A 24576-nucleotide genomic window follows, 5' to 3' on the forward strand; every position below is an offset into this window, starting at 1 on the left:
TTCACTTTAAATAGTTACCAGACCCCTATAAGATAATGAGTTGAAGGAGTTAAAAGTAGATATGTGGGCAAGGGAGGTCTAAGACAGCAGTACAGGAAGATCCTGAACTCACCTCTTCCTACAGACACCAAATCTACTGCTACGTATGGAACACTTGCTCTGAAAAAGATCTGAAAACTAGCTGAACAGCTCTTCTATGACAAAGGGTAAAAGGGCAACATCAAGATGGGCAGGAGAGGCAGAAGTGCAGTCTTGCCAAAAACCACACCCCTGGCATGGTGACCCTCAACAGGGAGGGATCTCACAAGTCTGGAGCTTCTCCCTGAGGAGATGGGGCTCCTGCCCTATGTCAGGCATTTAAGCCCTTAGGACCTGTACTGGAGAGATGAGCCATAAAACATCTGGCTTTGAAAACCATTAGACCTTACATCCGAGAGACCCCAAGGACTGTAGGGATCTGAGATACCTCATGACTCAAATGCACACTTACCTGCCCTGGGACCTAGTGTAAAAGTTTAAAAAGTATCTAGACTCTATGTGAAGGATAATCATTTGCTAATTTATTTTTAAACGTTTATTTTATTTTGAGGCAAGGGGAGGGGCAGATAGAGAGATAGAGACAGAGAATCTCAAGCAGGCTCCACGCTGTCAGAGCAGAGCCTGATGCAGTGCTCTGTCTCGTGAACCATGGGATCATGACCTGAGTGGAAATGAAGAGTCAGATGCTTAACCCACTAAGCCCCCCAGGCGCCCCTTTATTTGCTAATTTTAAAGCATCTGCCAGAGGAACAGGGACCAGTAGGGACTTTCTCCAGGGACAGAGGTCCTGGGAGGAACCAGTTTTGCATTCTTCCTCTACCTTGCTAGCAAAAGCAGATGTGCACAGACACAGCAATCTCCCACTGCCTTGCTGCAGTGGAGCATGTGCTCTGCCCCCAGCACTCTTTCCATGCCTTGCTAAAGCTGCAGGCATGCCCCACCTCAAGTTCTCTCCCACTGCCTCACTAAAGTTGACAGGCAAGCACAGTCCACACAGGAGATACCCCTTGAATGCTTGGACCTAGTAGCCAGAGGAGCTTGTGTGCCAGGGCCTATGAGACTGTAACAATAACCAGAAAAACAGTTCTTGGCAGGCTACCCCACCCAAGGCATTGCACAGACAGTAAACTGGAATATACTCCTAGTCTGCTGGTGAAAAAGGCCCACCACTGGTCCTCGAGCTTCAACCTGAGGGATGGGCTTCAGGTTTGCCATCCATGTAGAGACTCTGAAGGCATTCCCAGGGAACATAGGCAGGGAGACACCACCTATGTGTCTTCCCTTGGCCTTGCTATATATAGCTCACTCCCAGAAAGAAGCATATACTCACATCTGAAGCCCCAAATTTTGCAATTTGTCACCCGGGGACACCTCCAGATCCCCTGGTCTTAAGGCCAGCAGGGATTACAATTGCAGTGCCATTTGTATACTTTAAAAGCTGCTGTCTGAGGATCTGGCTTCCAGTCAGCCTGAAGCCAGGTACTGACTAAGATCTCTCTCTCTCTCTCTGGAGTACTGACAGGTCTTGAAACACTCTTAACAACTGAGACCTATCAGGAGTAAATCAGGCTACTTAGTCACAAAGTGTGAGAGACAACCAAGAGCTAAGGCAAGGTTGAATGATGAGGTTAATCTAGACAAGGCCACTCTTTTAACAGTGGGAAGATTGCTGTTTTGCCTAATACCTAGATATTAACACAGAGACTCAAACAAAATGAGGAAATGGAAGAGTATGTCTCAAAAGGAAGAACAAAACAAAACCTCAGGAAAAAAAAAAAGATCTTAATGAAATGGAGGTATGTAATCTACCTGATAAAGAGTTCAAAGTAATGGTCACAAAGATGCTTACTGAACTCAGGAGAAGAATGGATGAACACAGTGAGAACTTCAACAAAACATAGGAAATATAAGAAAGTACCAAATAGAAGTCACGGAGCTGAAAAATAATAATTGAACTGAAAAATACACTAGGGGGGTTCAACAGCTGCTTAGATGAAGCAGAGGGACAAATCAGTGAGCTGGAAGACAGGGCAGTGGGATTCACCCAAACAGAAAAGCAAAAAGAAAAAAGAATTTCTAAGAAATGAAGATAGCTAAAGGGACTATGGGGCAACATCGAATGGAATAGCATTCACATTACATGGGCTTCAGAAGGGGAAAAGAGAGAGAAAGGGGGCACATTTCAAGAAGTAATGGATAAAAACCTCTCTTAAGCTGGGGAAGAAAACAGACATCCAGGTCCAGGAAGCATAGAGAGTTCTAAATAAGATGAATTGAAAGAGATTCACATGAAGAGACATTATAATTAAAATGTAAAAAGTTAAAGATAAAAAGAAAACCTTAAAAATAGCAAGAAAAAAGCAATTTGTTAGGTACAATGGACCTGCCCCACCTGCCCCTCCCCCTTCCCCTATAAGACTATGATTTTTCAGCAGAAACCTTGCAGGCTAGAAGGGAGTGGTGTGATATATTCAAAGTGCTGAAAGGAAAAAAACTTGCCCTCAAGAATACACTACCCGCTATATTATTATTCAGCGTTGAAGGAGAGTAAAGAGATTTTTAGACAAGCAAGAGGTAAAAGAATTTATCACACTACAGTGGCCCTTCCAAAAAAGAAAAAAAATGTTAAAGGGACTTTAAGCTGGAAAGAAAAAGCACTAACTAGTGACAAGAAAACATGCAAAAGTAAAAATGCCACTGGTAAACTAAATATATAGTAAAGGTAGTGGGTTAATTACTTATAGGGCCAGTATTAAGATTAAAAAACAAAAGTAAAATTAACTGTAACCACAACAAACAGTTAAGGGAGACACAAAATAAAAGAATGTAAAATGTGACATCAAAAACATAAAACACTTGGGGGGGATGTAGATATGTAAAATTTTAGAATGCATTCAAACTTAAGTTGCCATCAATTTATTTTTTTTTAATGTTTACTTATTTATTTTGAGAAAGATAGAAACAGCACAAACTGGGGAGGGGCAGAGAGAGAGGGAGACAAAATCCCAAGCAGCCTTTGTGCTGTCAGCACAGAGACCGACACAGGGCTCAGTCTCAAAAAGTGTGAGATCGGGACCTAAACCGCAACCAAGAGTCAGATGCTTAACTGTCTGAGCCAGCCAGGTGCCCCAGCTATCAATTTAAAATAGACTATTGTATAATAGGTTGTTATACGTGAGCCTCATGGTAATTACAAAGCAAAAACTTATAGTAGGTACACAAAAGATAATGAGAAAGTAATCTAAACATAACACTAAACAAAGTCATCAAACCACAAGGGAAGAAAGCAAGAGAAGAGGAAAGAACAGAGAGGAACTACAAAAACAGCCAGAAAGCAATTGACAACTTGGCATAAGTACATTCCTATCAACAATTTATTGGGTGGGGGTGGGGAAGGGACAGGTCGTTTCCTTGTTTTAAAAAATTAAATTAAAGATATAAATTGTTGAAGATATAAAATGTTACATTAGTTTCAGAGGTACAACATAGTTGAACACTGTAGTGATTAAAAAATTCTGTACATTATACTATGTTCACCACAAGTGTAGCAATCATCTGTCACCATACAATGCTATTATAATGCCATTGGCTATATTCCCTATTCAATAATTACTTTAAATGTAAATGGACTAAATTCTCCAATCAAAAATATAAAGTGTCTAAATGGATTTAAAAAAAACAAGATTCATCTATATGCTGCCTACAAAAGACTTAGTTCAGATGTAAGGACACAAACTGAAAGTGAAGAGATGGTAAAACATATTCCATGCAAATGGAAATGATAACTAGGCTGGTAAAGTATTATACTTGTATCAGACAAAATAGACTTTAAAGCAAAAACTATTAAAAAAAGAGACAAAGGACATTACATAATGATAAAGGCCATTACATAATCATTTCATAATGATCCAGCAAGAAGGTGTAACATTTATAAATATATATATACCCAACATAGAAGCACAAAAGTATACAAAGAAAATATTAAGAGACCTACACAGAGAGATTAACAGCAATACAATAATAACAAGGGACTTTAATATTCCACTTAAATCAATGAATAGATCATCCAGAAAAAAGGCAATAAAGAAATATCAGTATTAAGCAACACATTAGATCAGGTTCACTTAATAAATATGTACAGAATATTCTATCCTAAAGCAGCAGAATACACATTCTTCTTAAATGGATATGAAACATTCTCCAGGATAGATCACCTGTTAGGCCACAAAACGAATGTCAATAAATTTAAGAAGATTGAAATCATATCAAGAATAGTTTCTGACCACAATGGTATGAAGCTAGAAAAATAATTACGAGAAAAATACAGGAAAAATAACAAATATGTGGATATTAAGCAACATGAACAATAATTTCATCAACAAAATATCAAAGGGGAAATTAAAAATACCTAAGACAAATGAAAATCGAAATACAATGTACCAAAATCAATAGGCTGCAGCAAAAGCTATTCTAAGAGGGGAGTTTATAGAGATACAGACTTACCTCAAGAAACAAGAAAAATCTCAAATAAGAAATCTAACTTTTCACTTAAAGGAACTAGAAAAAGAACAAACAAAGCCTAACGTTAGTTGAAGGAAGTAAATAATAGATCAGAGCAGAAATAAGTGAAATGGGGACAAAAAAGAAAAAAAGAGACTAATGAAATTAAGAGATAGTTCTTTGAAAAGACAAACAAAGCTGACAAAATTAGCTAGATTCACCAAAAACAGTACAGAAATGGTTCAAATAAATAAAATCAGAGGTAAAAAAGGAGAGTGTACAACTGATACCACAGAAATACAAAGGATCATAACAGGCTACTATGAACAGTTACATGACCAACAAATCGGACAACCTAGAAGGAAGAATAAATTCCTAGAACATACAATCTTTGAAGACTAAATCAAGAATAGGAAATCTGAATAGACCAATCACTAGTAAAGAGACTGAATCAGTAATCAAAAAAACTATCAGGTCACCTGGGTGGTTCAGTTGGTTAAAGTCAGACTCTTGATTTCAGCTTAGGTCATGCTCTCACGGTTTGTGGGTTCGAGTCCTGCATTAGACTCTGCTCACAGTGCAGATCCTGCTTGGGATTCTATGTCTCTCTCTCTCTCTCTGTCTCTCCCCAGCTCTGCCCCCGCTCAAAAATAAATAAATAAGCATTAAAAACAAAAACAAAAAAACTATGAACAAACAAAATTCCAGGACCCAATTGCTTCACTGGTGAATTCTAGAAAACATTCAAAGAAGATTTTGTACTTATCCTTCTCTAACTCTTCCAAAAACTTGAAGAAAAGGGAACACTTCCAAATTTATTTTTTGAGGGCAGCTTTACCCTGATACTAAAACTAGACAAGGACACCATAAAAACAAAATAAAACAAACAACATAAAACCCCAATCAACAACAACAAAATTATAGGCCTATGTCCCTGATGAACATAGATGCAAAAATCCTCAACAAAATATTAGCAAACTAAATTCAACAATACATTACAAGGATCATAAACCATAATTAAGTGGAATTTACTCCAGGGATGCAAGGATGTTTCCAACACTCACAAATTAACCAGTGAAATGCACCACATTAACAGATGAAGGATAAAAATCATATGATCATCTCAATAGAAAAATCGTTTGACAAAAGTCAACATCCATTTATGATGAAAACACTAAACAGAATGGGAATAGAGGAAACATACCTGAACATAATTAAGGCCATATATGATAAGCCCACAGCTTATCATGTTCAGGGGTGAAAAACTGAAAGTTTTTTCTCTAAGATCAAGAGCAAGACAAGTATTCCCACTCTCACCGCTTTATTCAATATAGCATTGGAAGTCCTAACCAGAACAATTAGTCAAGAAAAAGAAATAAAAGTCATCCAGATTGAAAAGAAAAAGTAAAACTGTCACTATTTGCAGACAATATGATTTTATATATACAAAAAATCCTATAGACTTCACCCAAAAACTGTTAGAACTAATAAATGAAGTCAGTAAAGTTGCAGAATACAAAATCAATATACAAAAATTGGTTGCATTTCTATACATTAACATACTATCAGAAAGATAAATCAAGAAAACAATCCCATTTAAAATTGCATAAAAAAGAATAAAAAGAAATTTTAACAAGGAGGTGAAAGTCCTGTGCACTAGAAAATTATAAGACATTGATGAAAAAAATTGAAGGCACAAATAAATGGAAAGGTATCCCATGCCCATGAATTGGAATAATTAATCTTGTTATAATGTTCATAATACCCAAAGCAACCTATAGATTCAATGCAATTTCTATCAAAAATTCAATAGCATTTTCCACATAAGTAGAACAAACCTAAAATTTGTATGTAACCACAAAAGATCCCAAGTAGCCAAAATGATCTTGAGAAAGAAAAACAAATCTTGAAGCCTCATGCTGTTTTCAAACTATACTACAAAACTATAATAATCAAAAACAGTTTGGTATTGGCATAAAGACAGACACATAAATCAATGGAACAGAATAGAGAGAGAGCCTAGAAATAAACCTACACATATATAAATTAATTTATGACAAAGGAGGCAAGAATATACAATGGGGAAAGCATGTTCTCTTCAATAAAGGGCATTGGAAGAACTGGATAGTCACATGCAAAAGAATGAATCCAAAACACTGTCTTACACCATACATAAAAATTAACTCAAAATTGATGAAAAACTTGAATGTAGGTCAAAATGGATGAAGGACCTAAATGTGAGACAGGAAACCATCAAAACCCTAGAGGAGAAAGCAGGAAAAAACCTCTTTGACCTCAGCCACAGCAATTTCTTACTTGACACATCTCCAAAGGTAAGGGAATTAAAAACAAAAATGAACTATTGGGACCTTATCAAGATAAAAAGATTCTGCACTGCAAAGGAAACAATCAACAAAACTAAAAGGCAACCTATGGGATGGGAAAACATATTTGCAAATGACATATTGGATAAAGGGCTAGTATCCAAAATCTACAAAGAACTCACCAAACTCCACACTTGAAAAACAAATAATCCAGTGAAGAAATGGGTAGAAGACATGAATAGACACTTTTCTAAAGAAGACATCCAGATGGCCAACAGATACATGAAAAGATACTCAACGTCACTCCTCATCAGGAAAATACAAATCAAAACCACACTGAGATACCACCTTACACCAGTCAGATTGGCTAAAATGAACAAATCAGAGGAGTCTATAGATGCCGGAGAGGATGTGGAGAAATGGGAACCCTCTTGCACTGTTAGTGGGAATGCAAACTGGTGCAGCTGCTTTGGAAAACAGTGTGGAGGTTCCTCAAAAAATTAAAAATAGATCTACCCTATGACCCAGGAATAGCACTGCTAGGAATTTACCCAAGGGATACAGGAGTACTGATGCATAGGGGCACTTGTACCCCAATGTTTATAGCAGCACTCTCAACAATAGCTAAATTATGGAAAGAGCCTAAATGTCCATCAACTGACAAATGGATAAAGAAGCTGTAGTTTATATATACAATGGAATACTACTTGGCAATGAGAAAGAATGAAATCTGGCCATTTGTGGATGGAACTGGAGGGTATTATGGTACGTGAAGTAAGTCAGCAGAGAAAGACAGATACTATGTTTTCACTCATATGTGGACCCTGAGAAACTTAACAGAAGACCATGGGGGAAGGAAAGGGGGGAAAAAAGTTACAGAGAGAGAAGGAGGCAAACCATAAGAGACTCTTAAATACTGAGAACAAACTGAGGGTTGATGGGGGGGGTGGGGGAGAAGGGAAAGTGGTGATGGGCATTGTTGAGGGCACTTGTTGGGATGAGCACTGGGTGTTGTATGGAAACCAATTTGACAATAAGTTATATTTAATATAAAAAAAAACTTGAATGTAGGACCTGAAACCACAAAACTCCTAGAAGAAAACGTAGGTAATAAGCTTCCTGACAAGAGTCTTGGCATCGAATTTTTAGATATGACTCCAAAATCAAAGACAGCAAAAGCAAAACTAAACAAGTGGGATCAATCTACATCAATCTAAAAAGCTTCTTCACAGGAAAGGAAACCACCAACAAAATTAAAAGGCAGCCTATTAAATGAGAGAAAAAAAATGTAAATCATATATCTGGTAAGGGATTAATTTCCGATGTATATAAAGAAGTCAATATAATAGTAAAAAAAAGCAATCTGTTTTAAAAATGGGCATAAGATATAAATAGACAGTTTTCCAAAGACATATAGATGTCCAACAGGCACATGACAAAATGTTTAACATCAGTGATTATCAGGGAAATTCAAATCAAAACCACGAGATATCACCTCACACCTGTTTGAAAGCTATCAAAAAGTGTTGGTGAGGATGTGGAGAAAAGGGAACCCTTTTGCATTGTTAGTGGGAATGTATACTAGTGCAGCTGCTATGAAAACAGTAGGGACAGTCCTCAAAAAATCAAAAATAGAGTTACCACACGATTCAGCATTCCACTTCTGGGTATTTATCCAGAGAATACAAAAACACTAACTCAAAAAGATATATGCACCCATGTGTTCATTGCAGCAGCATCTACAATAATCAGGACATGGAAACAACCAAAGTGTTCATCAGTAGATGAATGGATAAAGAGGATGTGATAGAGATAGAGATAGAGATAGAGATAGAGATAGAGATAGAGATAGAGATAGATACACAATGGAATACTACTCAATTATAAAAAAAAATGAAGTCTTGCCATTTGTGTCAACCCAGATGGACCTTGAGGGCATTATATGTGGAATCTAAAAAATGAAAGAGATAAAACAAAGCTCATAGATACACATAGAACAGATTGGTGGTTGCCATAGAGGAGAGGGTTGAGAGGTGGACAAAATAGGTGAAGGTGGTCAAGGTGAAGGTGGTACAAAGTCCCAGATATTAAGTAAATAATTCATGGGGGTGTGATTACAGCATAGCGACTATACTCAATAATATTGTATTGCATTGTGGAAAGTTAACAAGAGAGTAAATCTTAAAATTCTCATCACAAGAAAAGCAATTTGTAACTTTGTATGATGACAAGACTTGTGATCACTTTACGACATATACAGATATATGAATTATTATGTTGTACATGTGAAATTACAATTACATGCCAATTTTACGGCAAAAAATAAATTTAAAAAGATAAAGTGTAGACGTGTGGATATCAATTAGGACTTTCTCATCTAGGAGAGAGAGAAGATTGAAATTTGAACTCACATTCTGACCATGAAGAAGATGTCATTATGACTCAGTGAAAAATTGCACATGAAAGTTGAGGTAGTGGGAAATATCAAGGAAAACATGGAGAATCTAACTACACAAATACATAGATTATGATGCATCCAGTATGATAGACTTTGGAGGACATCCCATTTCGGGAAAAAAACTATTTCAGTTTTAGTCTTTTGGAGGTTAAGTTGACTTTGAAATAAAGTGGAGATCAGGTAGACCACAGAATGTATGCTCCTGGAGCTCATAGGAGAGCTCTAGCTGGAGATACTGACAAATAATGATATTTGAAACCATGGACGTGAATGAGTTTATCTAAGGGGAGAGTAAAGAGTAAGAAAAAATGGAAGAGAACTGACCTAGTTCAGACTCAAAAAATTATGACATTTAAATGCCATGTGCAGAAGTCTAGAAGTGACTATTAATGTATGAATGTGCTGCTTAATGTGTTTAGTACAGTATGGTTGGAGAATGGGTCAAGTGGGAGTTTACATGGGAGTGTATGGAGAACAGATCATTTGGGTTCAAAATGTGGGAAGCCTGGAAGGCTATGTATGCCAAGTTCGGATTTCATGCTAGGCAAAGTGGGGAGCTGTGAGTGAGCTTTGAAGGGGAACTGGTAAAAGGATCAAATTTGCATTTTAGGCAAATTATTCTGGCAGTGATATATAAGATAGATTAACAGTTTGGGAGGTTGGAGACACTGGAATATAAATTAAGAAACTATTATAATCCCACAGTGGTTGTGAGAATGGAAAATAGGGGATCTGAAAAATACAGAGTAGTATACTTAATAGGAGAGTCAAATTGGGCTCTGAAATCAAGATGACTTGGAGAATAGTGGTGCTATTAAACAAGATTGGAAACATGCAATGAAAAGTAGGTCTGGAGATACAAGGAAACAGTTATTGGATATGTTAAATTTCATTTGCTAACCCATCCAGCAGATAGCTGGAACAGGGAGTGTGGAGCTCAGGAGAGAAATTGAGGCCAGTACTATAAATTTAAGAGTCTGCACAGGATTCTTTGCTGAAGACATGAATTTGGATGAAAACTATCAGAAAGCTGAGCTTTATTTTTATGGGGCAGGAGGAGGAAGTAGACAGATTGAGAACTGAGGACATTTTGTATCTTCAACAACGAGAGAGTAGAGTGATTCAGGAGTAGGTGGTCAATAATGCCAAATGCCGTAGATGGGGGAAGAGAAAATGAGCCTACTACGTATGCTGTTGGATCTTGTGCTTAGAAGTTACTGATAACCTTTGAATAATCAGTTTCAAAGAATAACCCTTAAACTACCAGTTCCAAAATGGTGGAGGCTAGTTGCAATAGGTTTAAGAGAGAAATGAGGAAAAACAGTCAGGAAGAAATGTATCTGCATTTCCATTACTCATATTTTGTAATTTTTATTGTTTTTCTGGCCCCGGTGACCATTTAATCAAAAAAGATTGTTGTTTTGAAACTATTTATGAAGTGTTATATAAATGTGACTGTGTTTTTTTTAAAGTAGCTTAAATTTTTATCACATACCTCATAGTTCAGTGCTAAAGTCTTTTGTTCAGTGAAGTTTTATGACTATACCAGCAGGCTGCTCTTAGGTTATTTTATTTTGTGTTTTCTAAAGAATAAAAAAAGTTTTCAATCGCATCAGTCTATTTTTTGTATGGCGAAGCGATCTGGCTCTAATCTATCTAGAGATAATTAAGATATTGGCATAAAACTATAATTAGCTAGTATAAATTTAAATGAGTTTGTCTACCTAAGCAAATGTTTTACAGTCCAGTATAAAGTACAAAGTGCTGCCATGCTTTCTGTTCCCAATTAGATACAGTCTTCCGGTCGAGTTTTACAAATTGCCAGAGCCCTGATGGAAGATGCTGGCAGATACACATGTGTGGCCACCAATGCGGCCGGAGAAGCACAACAGCACCTTCAGCTACATGTGCATGGTAATGTCATTCCCATGTCTTAACAAAAGAATATTTCTATGACTTTTTCTTTTAACACGATGACTCATTTTTACTGAATTACAGTATAAAAGAAACAAGTGTTTGTTTTAGTCTATATTTAAAAACTAGGTTTTTTTACATTATTGTAATAATAATTGCTCATATTAAGATACTCAGTTTGTCAGGTAGCAATTAAAAAAATTTTTTAACATTTATTCAGTTTGGAGAGACAGACAGAGCATGAGTGGGGCAGGGGCAGAGAAAGAGGGAGACAGAATCCGAAGCAGGCTCCAGGCTCTGAGCTGTCAGCATGGAGCCCGACACATGGCTTGCACTCATGAACTGTGAGATCATGACCTGAGCCAAAGTCAGATGCTTAACCAACTGAGCCCCCAGGCTCCCCTGTCACGGTATCAGTTAAGATATTCAGGTTGTCAAATAGGATGTGCTAGAGTTCATAAATAAATATCCTACTGTGTGTTTTTAATTATTTGAACTCTGTTAACTAATAACGTTGTACACATAACTTTTATCCTAAAGACAGAGATGCAGGATTGTGCCTTAGTATTTTCTGTGATTTTCTTTCCTGCCTATAAGAGGGATTTTGTAAGTAGAAGGTAGCCTTGACTGAGGATCTTCTCTCATGGTTTTGAAAAAGTCTGGGTGGCCATGGAATACCCTCTGAATATTATAGCTTCACAATAAACTTGAAAGAATAGTTGACCTTGAATGTGAGACTTCAGATCTCTGGAGTCTCATCAGAAAAGGTCAAGAATTGTAGTTTTGAACTTTCCTAATTCAGCTAAATATATTTGCAGAGAGCTATCCAAGATCTCCATTTATACTTTATTCACTTTCTCTAGTCTGTGTGATTGTTTGTTAAATCCTTTATTCATTCATTTCATTTATTCTTCATTCATTCATTCATTCATTCATTCATTCATATATTCACTCTGCATTTACTGAGCAATTTAACTGAGAAGGATGCCCTAGCATCTAGCTTGATTCCAGGTACATTTTTAGTAGGCAGTCAATAAATACTTAAGAAATGAAAAAGTAAATAGTAAGTGAATAAAAAAAATTTAAATTGGACACTGAATTCTTCTAATCTTTACATATTTTATTTAAATCAATCAGTTAAAAGATTCAGATCATCAGTTCCCTAAATGTTTCTAATAAACCCATTTATTTTCCCCCTTTCCCTAAATACGATCACCTAACTTATGGATGTCATACGCACAGACTATGTTCCTTAACAAGGCCTTTATTTCTTCATTTAGCAATTAACTTAAAGACCAATATCTAACTATAACGATCTTGGAATTGGTTTGCCATGCTTAAGAGTTTGGGAACAGGCTGACCCTGCTCTCCCTTAAGTTGCCTCGCATTTACCTCGTTCCCCGCAAGGGCTTTGTTTCTTCCTAGTGCTCTACATCAGCTGTCTCCAGCACATACTGAAACTTCCACCTCCATCTAAGAGTGTGGTGTGGGCGGCCTTGCTCTCCTTTCCCCATTTTCATACCCTCAGACTCCTCCTCACCTCTTCCTACAAGCTGTTTATCTTCTCCCTTCCAGCAGTTTCTGTCTTTGTCTCCATGGTTGCCTAAAAGGAAACAGTTAGGTGGGCTAGCATGATGTGTTGGCAATTACCTCAGGCACTGGAGTCAGGCCAGTTGTGGTTTAAAGTCTATGCCAACCATGATCTATGTAACCTTGAGCAAACCATTTAATTTCTCAGAGTATCTGACTTGCAGAGTGCTTTTGAGGTTTTGAGGTATTAGATGTAAAATACCTCCCACTTTTACTCTCTCGGGTGTTATCAAAAAGAAAGAGGTTTTTGTTCTCTAGACTAGATTAAAATACTTAAATGAAGAATAGAATGTATGTCTTGAGAGCTGGGAAAAACAAAACTTCAGCGTTCAGGGCTCCCAAACTTTAATGTTTCTAAAAATCATATGTATTGCATGTTAAAAATGCAGCTTCCTGGGCCCAGATTCAGATGTCCCCAAACAACATCTCTGATGCAAGTGGTCTGTATGCCATTACCCAGAGAAACATTGGCCCAGACTCTAAAACCTTGCTTAGAGATTTACTAATGTAGTCAAGAATAATTGAAAACCAGAGTTCATGAAAGAAATCAAGGATTCCATAAAATATAAAGCAACAACAGAAAGAAAAACATCAATATGTAAGAAAACATAAGTATATAAACCTACAGTCTGGATATGGTAACATAATATGTGTTAGCAAGGATTGCAGTTAGGGTACATGCATGCATGGAAAATCAGGCAGAGGGGCAGCAAGCTGGAAGACATCTGAGTTAATGTGAGAAGAAAAAGAAACAGAAGGTTAGTCATTGTAAGTATGTATTAAAAGCTACCAAGCTGGATGGAGCATACAAAACAATCTTTTTGATACAAATCACAAATGGAATAGAGGTAAGATACAGTTCATCGATCTGAAAAGGAGAATAAATGATGAAGTGGACTTCTAATCTAATATTGATTGCGATCCACCTGGCAGGAAGTAGTTGGTTACTGTCCAGAAATCAGGACAGAAAGCTGGCATATCATCTTGGTACTCTCGACAGCGATGTCCCATTGGATGCAAAGGACTCCAAACTTGATTCTGTCCTCTTCAATACTTGTATTAATAACTTCAGTGAGGGTGGGAGATGTTAACAAAAAGTGTAGGAATTTCTAAAGTATTAGTTGGCCATAGATTTGAAAAATATCTCAGAAGTTAAAATAGCAAGTTAATCTGATGTGAAAAACTACATACAAATAGGGTGGGAGAAGAGTGGCTTACAGACTCCACACATTGAAATACTGGAGATATCAATGGCTTTCCGTAATTAATGTAGACATGCGCATTCAATTTCATAATAAAGTTAATAATCTTAGAAGTCAGTACTAGAAACAGTATGAACAAGAAAGGAAATAGCCCTATTATACTCTTGCTCTCTGAATGCTTCTGAAGTATTATATCTAATCCTGGTGCTATATATTAAGAGGGACATTGAAAAATCTATAGAGAAGCAACTATCATTTAATTTAGTATTTTAATTGATTGATTTAACCAGTCTTATAGTTGCTTTCTAAGTGAGCATTTGTTTTAGTCCTAATCTTTATTTATGGGGTAACACATTCAGTGAATGAGCATTTACTGTAATTGTCATCCAAAAGTACTCAACCCTAAGAACCTCAGCTTTCCAACTGTTTAATATTTTCCTTTCTTATAAAAAAGATTGTAGATTCCTTCATTCTCCTCAAGCATAGGAAAACGTGTTTTCAAAAGGTGAAGTAAGGGTGGATGGTCTCCTGGACTAGAAGATTATGTCATGATCATGAGGAACATTCTTGTGATCCCCTAGGTTTCTTAGGGGGAGTTATGTCTTTTATAGAAGGCAGAGACTCTCAGTAGGTGGTCCTTTTTGATCATCAAAGTTTCATAATTCTGAAAGTTCTAATTCTCTAGACCAAACTATGAAATTTTATCTAAACCTCAGATATTTGCCAAGTGAGACAGATGTTTCCACAAACAGATGATTTCTTGGGGTCTGATGGCTCAGGCATTCATTACATCTGTACTTAATTATATCCTAGGAAAGATTAACCAAGGTGAAGCACCCAGAAGTGGCATGTTATGGTTAACAGCATGGGTTTTTAATTTGTGTCCCTCTACTGCCAAGTAATATCATGAGGACAGTAGGCTTAGATGTTAAGTTTTTAGATCTGTTTTCTCATCTGTAAAATGGAAAGAATAATGATAGTGTAATTGGGGAGGTTGTTACGAGGATTAAATGAAAGCCTGCATGTGCTTACAACTACAAGCTTGCCCTGGTGCCTGGTTTCTAATTATTATCTGTAAATAGCAACTTACCAACTGTTTTGGCCAAATGCATATTTGGCTTTTGGCCCATCTCACAGCACCAACATTTCAACAAATATATCTGAAGTTCCACTGCCTTTACTGTTGGCCAGGAACCATCCTGGGTCTGTATTAGCTGTCTGGTGAAAACATTAGTAGAACACCCATTAATTTAATTTTATTATTTTAAAGTATTTGCTTGGCTAACATCTGCTAACACCCACTTAAAAAAGGTTCCTCTATCATTTCTGTGTTTTGGTTAATAGCTCACTTGTGACCTAAAGGAGACTTGGGAATGTTGTGAGGAACTTTTTTTTTCTTTTTTAATGGATAACTTGAGTTTAGCACTCTAGTATTTTCTCAGTATAAATAAATTTATTACTCACTATATCATAATTCTGGCGATTATGTGGGATTAACTCAGTTTTTTATTAGTTATGTATTAAATTGAATTTAACCAGGATTTGAAAAAGTCAATTCATGCCTGTAATTAAAGTCATAAGTAAAATCTAGCCCATGATATATTCAGAAGAAGGTATTGTAGGTTTGGCATGATAATGCACACGCAGCTTTTGGAGGAAGGAGAATAGAGAAAAAGTCAACAAGTTGAATGGAATTCAACCTCCTGTTTAGAGTATGCAGACATCTTACCTCCTGCTTGGAGTATACAGACGTCTTACTGTTAACATAACATACTATTTATCTTATGAATTTCTTTTTATTCTTCTAATTTTTTTTAATGTTCATTTATTTTTGAGAGAAAGACTAAGACAGAATGCAAGCAGGGGAGGGGCAGAGAGAGAGGGAGACACAGAATCCCAAGCAGGCTCCAGGCTCTGAGCTGTTAGCACAGAGCCTGACATGGGGCGTGAACCCACAAACTGTGAGATCATGACCTGAGCCCAAGTCGGATCCTCTAACCCACTGAGCCACCCAGGTGCCCCATGAATGTTTCTGTCTAAAACAGTGTTCACCTAAATTCAAAATTGTAAGATGATTCCTTAAATGCTAGAAGGGAATTATGCGTATATCACATCTTCTTTATCCATTTATCCGTTGTTGGACACTTAAGATTGTTTCCGTGTCTTGCCTATTGTGAATAATGCTGTAGTGAACATGAAAGTGCAGATATCTCTTTGAGATACTATTTCATTTCCTTCAAATATATACCCAGAAGTGGGATTGCTCAATCATATGGTAGTTCTATTTGTAATTTTTTGAGGAACATCCATACTGGTCTCCAATTGGCAATACCAATTTCCGTTCCCACCAATAGTGTACAAGGGTTTCTTTTTCTCCACATCTTCAACAACACTTATTATCTCTTGATTTTTTATAATAATCATTCTAACACACATGAGGTGATATCTCATTGTGGGTTTGATTTGCATTTCCCTGATGATAAGTGATGTTGAGCACATTTTCATGTACCTATTGGTCACTTCTTAGTCTTCCTTGGAAAAATGTCTTATTTAGGTCCTTTGCCCATTATTTAATTATTTTGGGTTTTTTGCTATTGAGTTGTATAAGTTTCTTGCTTGCTGGCTAGCTGGCTGGCTTGCTCCCTTCCCTTCCCTTCCCTTCCCTTCCCTTCCCTTCCCTTCCCTTCCCTTCCCTTCCCTTCCCTTCCCTTCCCTTCCCTTCCCTTCCCAGAGCTACAGGGAAAGAGAGTGAGCAGGAAAGAGAGAGAGGGGGAAGGAGAATCCTTAGCAGACTCTATGCCCAGCATGGAGCCCAGTGCATGGCTCGATTTCATGACTGCTGAGATTGTGACCTGAGCTAAAATCAAGAGACAGACGCTTAACCAACAGAGCCACCCAGGCACCCCATATCAGTTTCTTATGTATTTCAGATATTACTCCCTTTTCAGATATATGGTTTCCAAAAGTTTTCTTGCATTTAGTGCATTGCCTTCTCATTTTGTCGATTTTTTTCTTTGCTGTGCAGAAGATTTTTAGTTGCTGTGCAGAAGATTTTTAGTTGCTGTAGTCCCACTTGTTTATTTTGCTTTTGTTGTTTGTACCTTTGGTGTCATATCCAAGAAATCATTGCTAAAGCAAATGTTAAGTACATTTTACCCTATGTTTTCTTCTAGGAGTTTTGTGGTTTCAGGTCTTACATTTATGACTTTAATCCATTTCAAGTTAATTTTTGAGTACCACACTGTCTTGATTACATTGATTGATTTTCATATGTCAAACCAACCCTGCCTTCCTAGTATTAGTCCCTCTTGGTTATGCTGCTTAATCTGTTTTATATGTTGCTGGATTCACCTTACTAGTATTTTGTTGATTATTTTTATGTCTTTATTCATAAAGGATGTTGGTCTGTAGTGTCCTTTTATTCACTTTCTCTGTCTGGTTTTGTTATCATGGTACAACTGGCCTCTTAGAGTGATTTGAGATGTGTTCCCTCTCTGCTCTATTTTGAAAGAGTTTGTGAAGTAATTTTCCTTAAATGTTTGGTTGCAGGACTTTATTACTAATGTAATTTTTAAGTTTTGCATATCTATTCAGATTTTCTACTTTTTCTTGAGCCAGTTTTAGTAATTTGTGACTTTGTAGAAACCGTATATTTCATCTAGATTATCTAATTTGTTGGCACACACTGGTTTATAATATTCCCTTATAGTCCTCTTTAATTCTGTATGGTTGATCCTCTTTCATTTCTAATTGTAGTAATTTCATCTTCTCTCTTTATGTTTTGTCATGGTCAACCTATCTAAAATTTTGTCCGTATTGTTGATCTTTTCAAAATACCAGGTTTTAGTTTTGTTGATATCTCTTTCATCTTTTTATTGTCTATTTAATTTATTTGTACTCTAATCTTTATTTTTTTTCCTTCCTTCTGCTTGTTTGGATTACTTTACGCTCTTTTTTCTGGTTTCTTAAGATGGAATATTAAGTTATTGGTTTGAGATTTGTTTGTAATGCAGTTGTTTATGGCTACACATTTTACTCCAAGCATTGCTTTATGTGTATCCCATAAGTTTTGGTATGTTATCTTTTTATTTTCATGTTTTCAGGGTTTTATCAAGTATCCCATATTATTTTTTAATATAATTTATTGACAAATTGGTTTCCATACAACACTCAGTGCTCATCCCAACAAGTGCCCTCCTCAATCCCATATGATTTTTTTGATCACTTAGCTACTTAAGAGTGTGTTGCTTAATTTCCACATATTTGTGAATTTCTTAAGTCTTCTCTTATCATTGATATTTAATTTTGTTCCACTGTGGTTGCAGAACATACTTTGTATGATTTTTTTTCTTCCAAGATTTTATTTAAATCCAAATTAGTTAAAATATAGTGTAGTATTGGTTTCAGGATACTTTATATGATGTTAAGCCTTTTGAATGTATTGAGACTTGTTTTAAAGTCTAACATAGTGCATCCTTGAGAATGTTACAAATGCATTTAAGAAGAATGTGTATTCTGCTGTTATTGCATGGACTGTTCCATGTGTGTTTGTGGTTTATACTGTTGTTCAGGTCTTCCATTACTTGTTAATATCCTGTTCAGTTGTTCTATCCGTTATTGAAACTGAAATAATGATGCCTTCAATTATTTATTATCAAGTTACCTGTTTCTCCTTTTGATTCTAAAAATTTTTGTTCCATGTGTCTTGAGATTCTGTTGTTATGTAAATGTATAGTTATAATTGTTATATTTTTTTAATGTGTTAAGACTCAGTATCATTTAAAATTACCCTACTTTGTTACTAGTAATGATTTTTGTTTTAAAGTCCATTTTGTTTGATATCGATATAGCCTCCCCGGTTTTTGTTTGTCTACTGTTTGCATCGTTTATCTTTTTATGTCCTTTCACTTTCAACCTATTTGTATCTTTGACTCAAAAGTGTGTCTCTTGTAGACAACATACAGTTGGGTCATATTTTTGTTTTTTTGTTTTAAATCCATTCTGCTAGTCTGTGCTTTTTGAGTAGTATTTAATCCATTTACATTTAATGTAATTACTGACATGATAGAGTGTATAGTCTACCATGCTATGTGTTTTTTATATGTATTATGTTATTTTGGTTTTTATGTTTCTCCATTACTGCCTTTTTTATTAAATAGATATTTCCTTGTGTACCATTTTATTTCTCTTGTTTCTTTTACTGTATTTTTTGAGTTTATTTTTAGTGATTACCTTGGGGATTACAATTAGCTTCTTAATTAACAATATTATACTTTGGATTAAAACCAATTTAATTTCAGTAGTATAAAGAGTTTTGTTCCTTTATAACTCTCTTCCCTTTTCCCTCTTTTGTGCTATTCGTGCCACACAAATTACACCTTTATTCCTCATGACCCCATCAATACAGACTTATAATTATTGACTTATGCTGTTGTCTTTTATTTTTTATTAAAAAAATTTTTTCAATGTTTGTTTATTTTTGAGAGACAGCAAGAGATAGAGTGTGAGCAAGGGAGGGGAAGAGAGAAGGAGACACAGAATTCAAAGCAGGCTCCAGGCTCTGAGCTGTCAGCACAAAACCTGACATGGGGCTCGAACTCATGAACTGTGAGATATGACCTGAGCTGAAGTCAGACACCTAACCAACTGAGCCACCCAGGCACCCCTATGCTGTTGTCTTTTAAATCAGAGAGGAGAAAAAATAGTTTTGCTCAAAATACACAGTTTTACTGTTTTTATTATTAGTTACTTCTACTAGTGCTCTTTTATTTTTTCATGTGTATTAGAGTTACTATTTATTTGTAGCCTGAAGGACTCTCTTTAGTATTTCTTGTGAGGCTGGAGACTAGCAATGAATTCTCTGTTTTGTTTTTTTTTTATTTCCATGAATGTTTTAATTTCTCCTTCTGAAGGATAGTTTTGCTTAAGATAGAATTCTTTGTTGATAGTCTTTTTCTTTCCTCACTCTTAATAAGTCGCCCAGTGCTTTGTGGCCTCCATTTTTTTAATGAAAAATCAACTATTGGATTTATTGAGAATTCCTGTATATGATAAATCACTTCTCCATTTTGCTGCTCTTAAGATTATCTCTTTTTTATATGATATATCCAAGTTGGAATTTGTTAAACTTCTTTAAAGTTAAAGTTTGTTGAACTTCTTAAATGTGTACATTAATGTTTTCCCTCAAATTTGGGAAGGTTTCAACCACATTTCTTCAAATGTTCTTTCTACACTTTCTCTCCTCTCCTTTGGGACTTACATTATGCATAATACTTGATGGTGTCCCATAACCCTCAGGCTCTGTTCTGTTGATTTTTCTTTGTTCTTTTTTTCTTTCTGCTTCTAAACTTGGATAATCTCAATCGATCTGTCTTTAAGTTACTGACTCTTTCTTCTTCCAGCTCAAATATTGCACTTTTAAATTTCAGACTTTCTATTTGGTTCTTTCTACAATTTCCAGTTCTTAGTTGATACTCCCAGTTTAGTGAAACATCATTCTCCTACTTTCCTTTACATCTTTAAACGTGGTTTCTTTTAGCTCTTGGAATGTACTTAAAATAGCTGAGTTAAAGTCTTTGTCTAGGGGTGCCTGTTAACTGTCGTACTCTTGATTTCAGCTTAGGTCATGATTTCACAATTTGTGGGATCGAGCCCTGCATCAGGCTCTGTGGTGACAGCATGAGCCTGCTTGGAAGTCTCTCTTTCCCTCTCTCTCTGCCATCCCCTGCTCACATTCCCTCTCCCTCTATCTTAAAATAAATAAATAAACATTTAAAAAAATAAAGTCTTTGTCTAAGAAGTTCAACACCTGGGCCTCCTCATGGACATTTTCTCTTGACTGCTTCTTTTTTGTGCATGGACCATGCTGTCTTATTTCTTTGCATGTTCCATAATTTTGTGTTGAAAAGTAGACATTTTAAATAATATAATGTGGCATAAAAAGATGCAGAGCATCACTAATCATAAGGGAAAAGCAAATCAAAACTACAGTGAGATGGGATGCCTGAGTGGCTTAGGTAGTTAAGTGTCTGCCTCTTGGTTTCAGCTCAGGTGATGATCTTGCAGTTTGTGAGTTTGAGCCCTGCATCAGGCTCTGCACTCTGGATGCAGATCCTGCTTTGGATCCTCTGTATCCCATTCTCTCTGCCCCTCCCTCACTTGTTCTCTCTCTCTCTCTCTCTCTCTCTCTCTCTCTCTCTCTCTCTGTCTCTCTGTCTCTCTCAAAAATTAATAAACATTTTAAAAAACTTCAATGAGATATCACCTCACACCTGTCAGAATGGCTAAAGTAAAAAACACAAACAAGTGTTGGTAAAGATGTGGAGAGAAAGGAACGCTCATGCACTGTTGGTGGGAATGCAAACTAGTGCAACCACTGTGGAAAACAGTATGGAGGTTCCTCAAAAACTTAAAAAAAGAATTGTCTTCTGACCCACTAATTCTACTATTGGGTATTTACCCAAAGAATACCAAAACACTAAATCAAAAAGATATATGCACTCCTATGTTTACTGCAGCATTATTTACAATAGCCAAATTATGAAAGCAACCTAAGTGTCCCCTGATAGATGAATGAATAAAGAAGAGGTTTTATACACACACACACACACACACACACGTGTGTGTGTGTGTGTGTGTGTGTGTGTGTGTGTGTACCCACATATATATATATAATGGAATATTAGCCATAAAAAAGAATGAAATCTGGCCATTTGCAGCAATATGGGTGGATCTAAAGAGTATAACGCTAAGTGAAATAGTCAGAGAAAGACAAATACCATATGATTTCACTCATATGTGGAATTTAAGAAACAAAACAAATTAACAGAAAAAAGAGATAAGCAAAGAAAACAAACAAAAACAAAGCAGACTTAATAGAGAACAAACTGATGGTTACCAGAGGGTAGGGGGATGGGTGAAGGGGATTAAGAGAATACTTACCATGATGAGCAATGAGTAATGTATAGAAGTATTGAATTACCATATTGTACACCTGAAACTAATATAACACTAAACATTAAATATACTAGAATTAAAAAATTTAGAAAAATAATATAATGTGGCAATTCTGGAAGTCATAGTCTCTTCTTTCCATAATTAGTGTTATTGTTGTCACTGTTGTTGCTGGGTTTTTTTGTTTGCGTCTTCTGTTTTTTTTATTTAGTGAATAGGTAGAATACTGGTACCCCCCAAAATGTTCACATCCTACTCCTAGAACCTGTGAATATGTTAGGTAACATGCAAAGAGGAATTAAGAATACAAATGGAATTAAAGTTGTTAATCAACTGACCTCAAAATAGGGAGATTACCCTGGTTTACCCAGGGTACCCAGTGTAATCAGAAGGACATTAAAAGTGGAAGAGGGAGGCAGGACTTCAGAGTGATAGGATGAGAGGGTCTTATGAGTCTGCCCCACATCTCCATTGCTGATTTTGAAGATGGAAGGCAGGAGGGTGAAAACCAAAGAATGTAAGTGTCCTCTCTAAATTGGAAAAGACAAGGAAATAGATTCTCCTCTGCAGCTTACAGAAAGGAATTGCGCCCTTTTGAGACATTTTTTTTAACCTGGTGAGACTGTGTTGTACTTCTCACCCATAGAACTATAAGATAATAAATTTGTATTGTTAAACTATCAAGTTTGAGGCAATTTGTTGTGAAAGCAAAAGGAAACTAATATGGTAAGTTTTCTCAACAATTCCTGTGAAATCTGTTTTTACAGACTTTAACATGCCTCTGGGGAAAAGGCTGCACTGAGCAAACTCTGAACCTGCTGAATAAAGACAAGTCCTTTGAGTGTGGATTTCCAGGGAAGGGCCAAATAGGTCAAACAGTGCCAGTTTTCTAGGAATGGTGCTCTTAGGTAGTTCCAAACCCATTCTGCTTCTTTCAGTATCTGCTGCTTTTTTCACCATGTTTGCTAGGTTATTTGTTTTCAAGATTACTGCTGAGCTGGGGAGAGAGTGTTGGGAATAGAGGGAGATAAAATGCCATGAAACTCACTGTTCTTAATGAGATTTAGCTTTTTTTCTTGAATAAACACTTCTTGGATTGTTGCAAGTCTTTGGTTAATTTCCAGAGTTCTGAAAAAGTTGATTTTGACAAATTTTCCAGTGTTCTTGTTTCTTTTATGGAGGAGTGGATTTTCAGAGTTCTTTGCCATTCTTGCTGACGTCTAATCTTTTTCCTTTAAGTTCTCTAGGGGAGTGAAAAATAGCCAACCCACTCCATAGCTCTTGCATTTCTTATTCTTACCATAATGTTTTATTGCAGCAGCTACATAGTCTGTCAAAGCCTTCAGTGATCACTTCAGTCCAGAAGGCTTCAAGTGAGTATTTAAATAACTGTTTTGAAGGAATGTGCCATGGACTAACTATTTTTCCTTTTGTTGGAAAAGTCAGATAGCCCTATTTAAAGGTTTTTGTCCTTACAGTATCATTCTTCTGAATTCAGTGCAGAGAACAGAAACATTCTAGGCTTTCAAACAGGAAGGGTTAACGCATTAAATTAAGTGGATACAGATATAAAGGAAGAGTGGGTTGTAGGCTTTCCCTTTAGGAACAACCTCCAGAAATACAGAGATCTGACCCACCAAGACATTTACCTCTTGAGGACAGATTTTATTTTAAATTTATTTAAATTTATTTTAAAAATCAGCTTTTGTTGTTTTTGCTTATTTTCTTTGGTGCTCTCTTCTGCTTTCGTTTTTATTGTTTCTCTCTCCCTGACTTCTTTTGGTTTATTTTATTGGATTCCCAGTTGAATGTGCTTACAACATTTATTTTTATTATTTCTTAGTTTTTAAATATATTCATTGGAGGCTTTAGGATTTCCTTTGAGTACTATACTCTACAGCTAGGTGACATCCTATGTGTTTTAATTATAATCAATCTCATATTTTATTTTTTTGTAATCATATACTTTTATCTTGATTTCTTCTTTAATGAAGTTATCCTCCTGTAAAGAGCTTTATATTTTTGTTTTTGATCTCTACTTATTTTTATTATAGTTTATTAAATTGTAGTTATAAATGCCTTATTGAGATTCTGTGGCCTAATATACAGTCAGTTTTGAAAATATTCTATTGGCATTTGAGAAATGTATATTTCTTGTTAACTATAAATGCACCTACACACACATATGCACATACAATCTGGATGGGTAATATTATTTTTCAAACTCTTTAAAACTTAATTTTTATTTCACTATAGTCAATTCCTAAGAAAGTACACTAAAATATGCTCCTTTTAGATTTTTCAAAATTGTCCTGCTTTTTAACAAATTTTCTTTGTTATTCAATGCATATAGCATTGCCATTAAAATGGACTCTTTGTTTCTTGTGACCTGTCAAGCAAAAGAAAGCAGGTAGCTTTATTATACTTGATGCTTTTTGCTTAGGATACTAGTTTGTCAGAAACTGATATGATCCTGTTTTCCTAGTACACCTTTGCCCAACTCTTTACTGTTAGCATTTTTGTGGGTTTTTTATTTATGCTCTTTATCCACTTGGACTTTTTTTATTAAAGAAAATAGCATTAACCCACAATTGTG

At 36.0% G+C, this 24576-nt stretch overlaps 1 protein-coding gene across 1 annotated transcript in view; it reads left to right on the forward strand.

Annotated features, from left to right (window-relative positions):
- Positions 1-24576, forward strand: part of HMCN1 (hemicentin 1) — a 465916-nt gene that overhangs the window by 276212 nt on the left and 165128 nt on the right. Inside the window, exon 36 of the mRNA XM_047077306.1 lies at positions 11112-11235. Within this exon, the coding sequence (XP_046933262.1) occupies positions 11112-11235 (124 nt within the window). The remainder of the gene's footprint in view (positions 1-11111; positions 11236-24576) is intronic.

This window comes from Lynx rufus, unplaced genomic scaffold, assembly GCF_022079265.1.
Source record: "Lynx rufus isolate CCGP_SWC_20201006 ecotype Redwood Valley unplaced genomic scaffold, mLynRuf1.p SCAF_15, whole genome shotgun sequence".
Taxonomy (NCBI): Eukaryota; Metazoa; Chordata; class Mammalia; order Carnivora; family Felidae; genus Lynx; species Lynx rufus.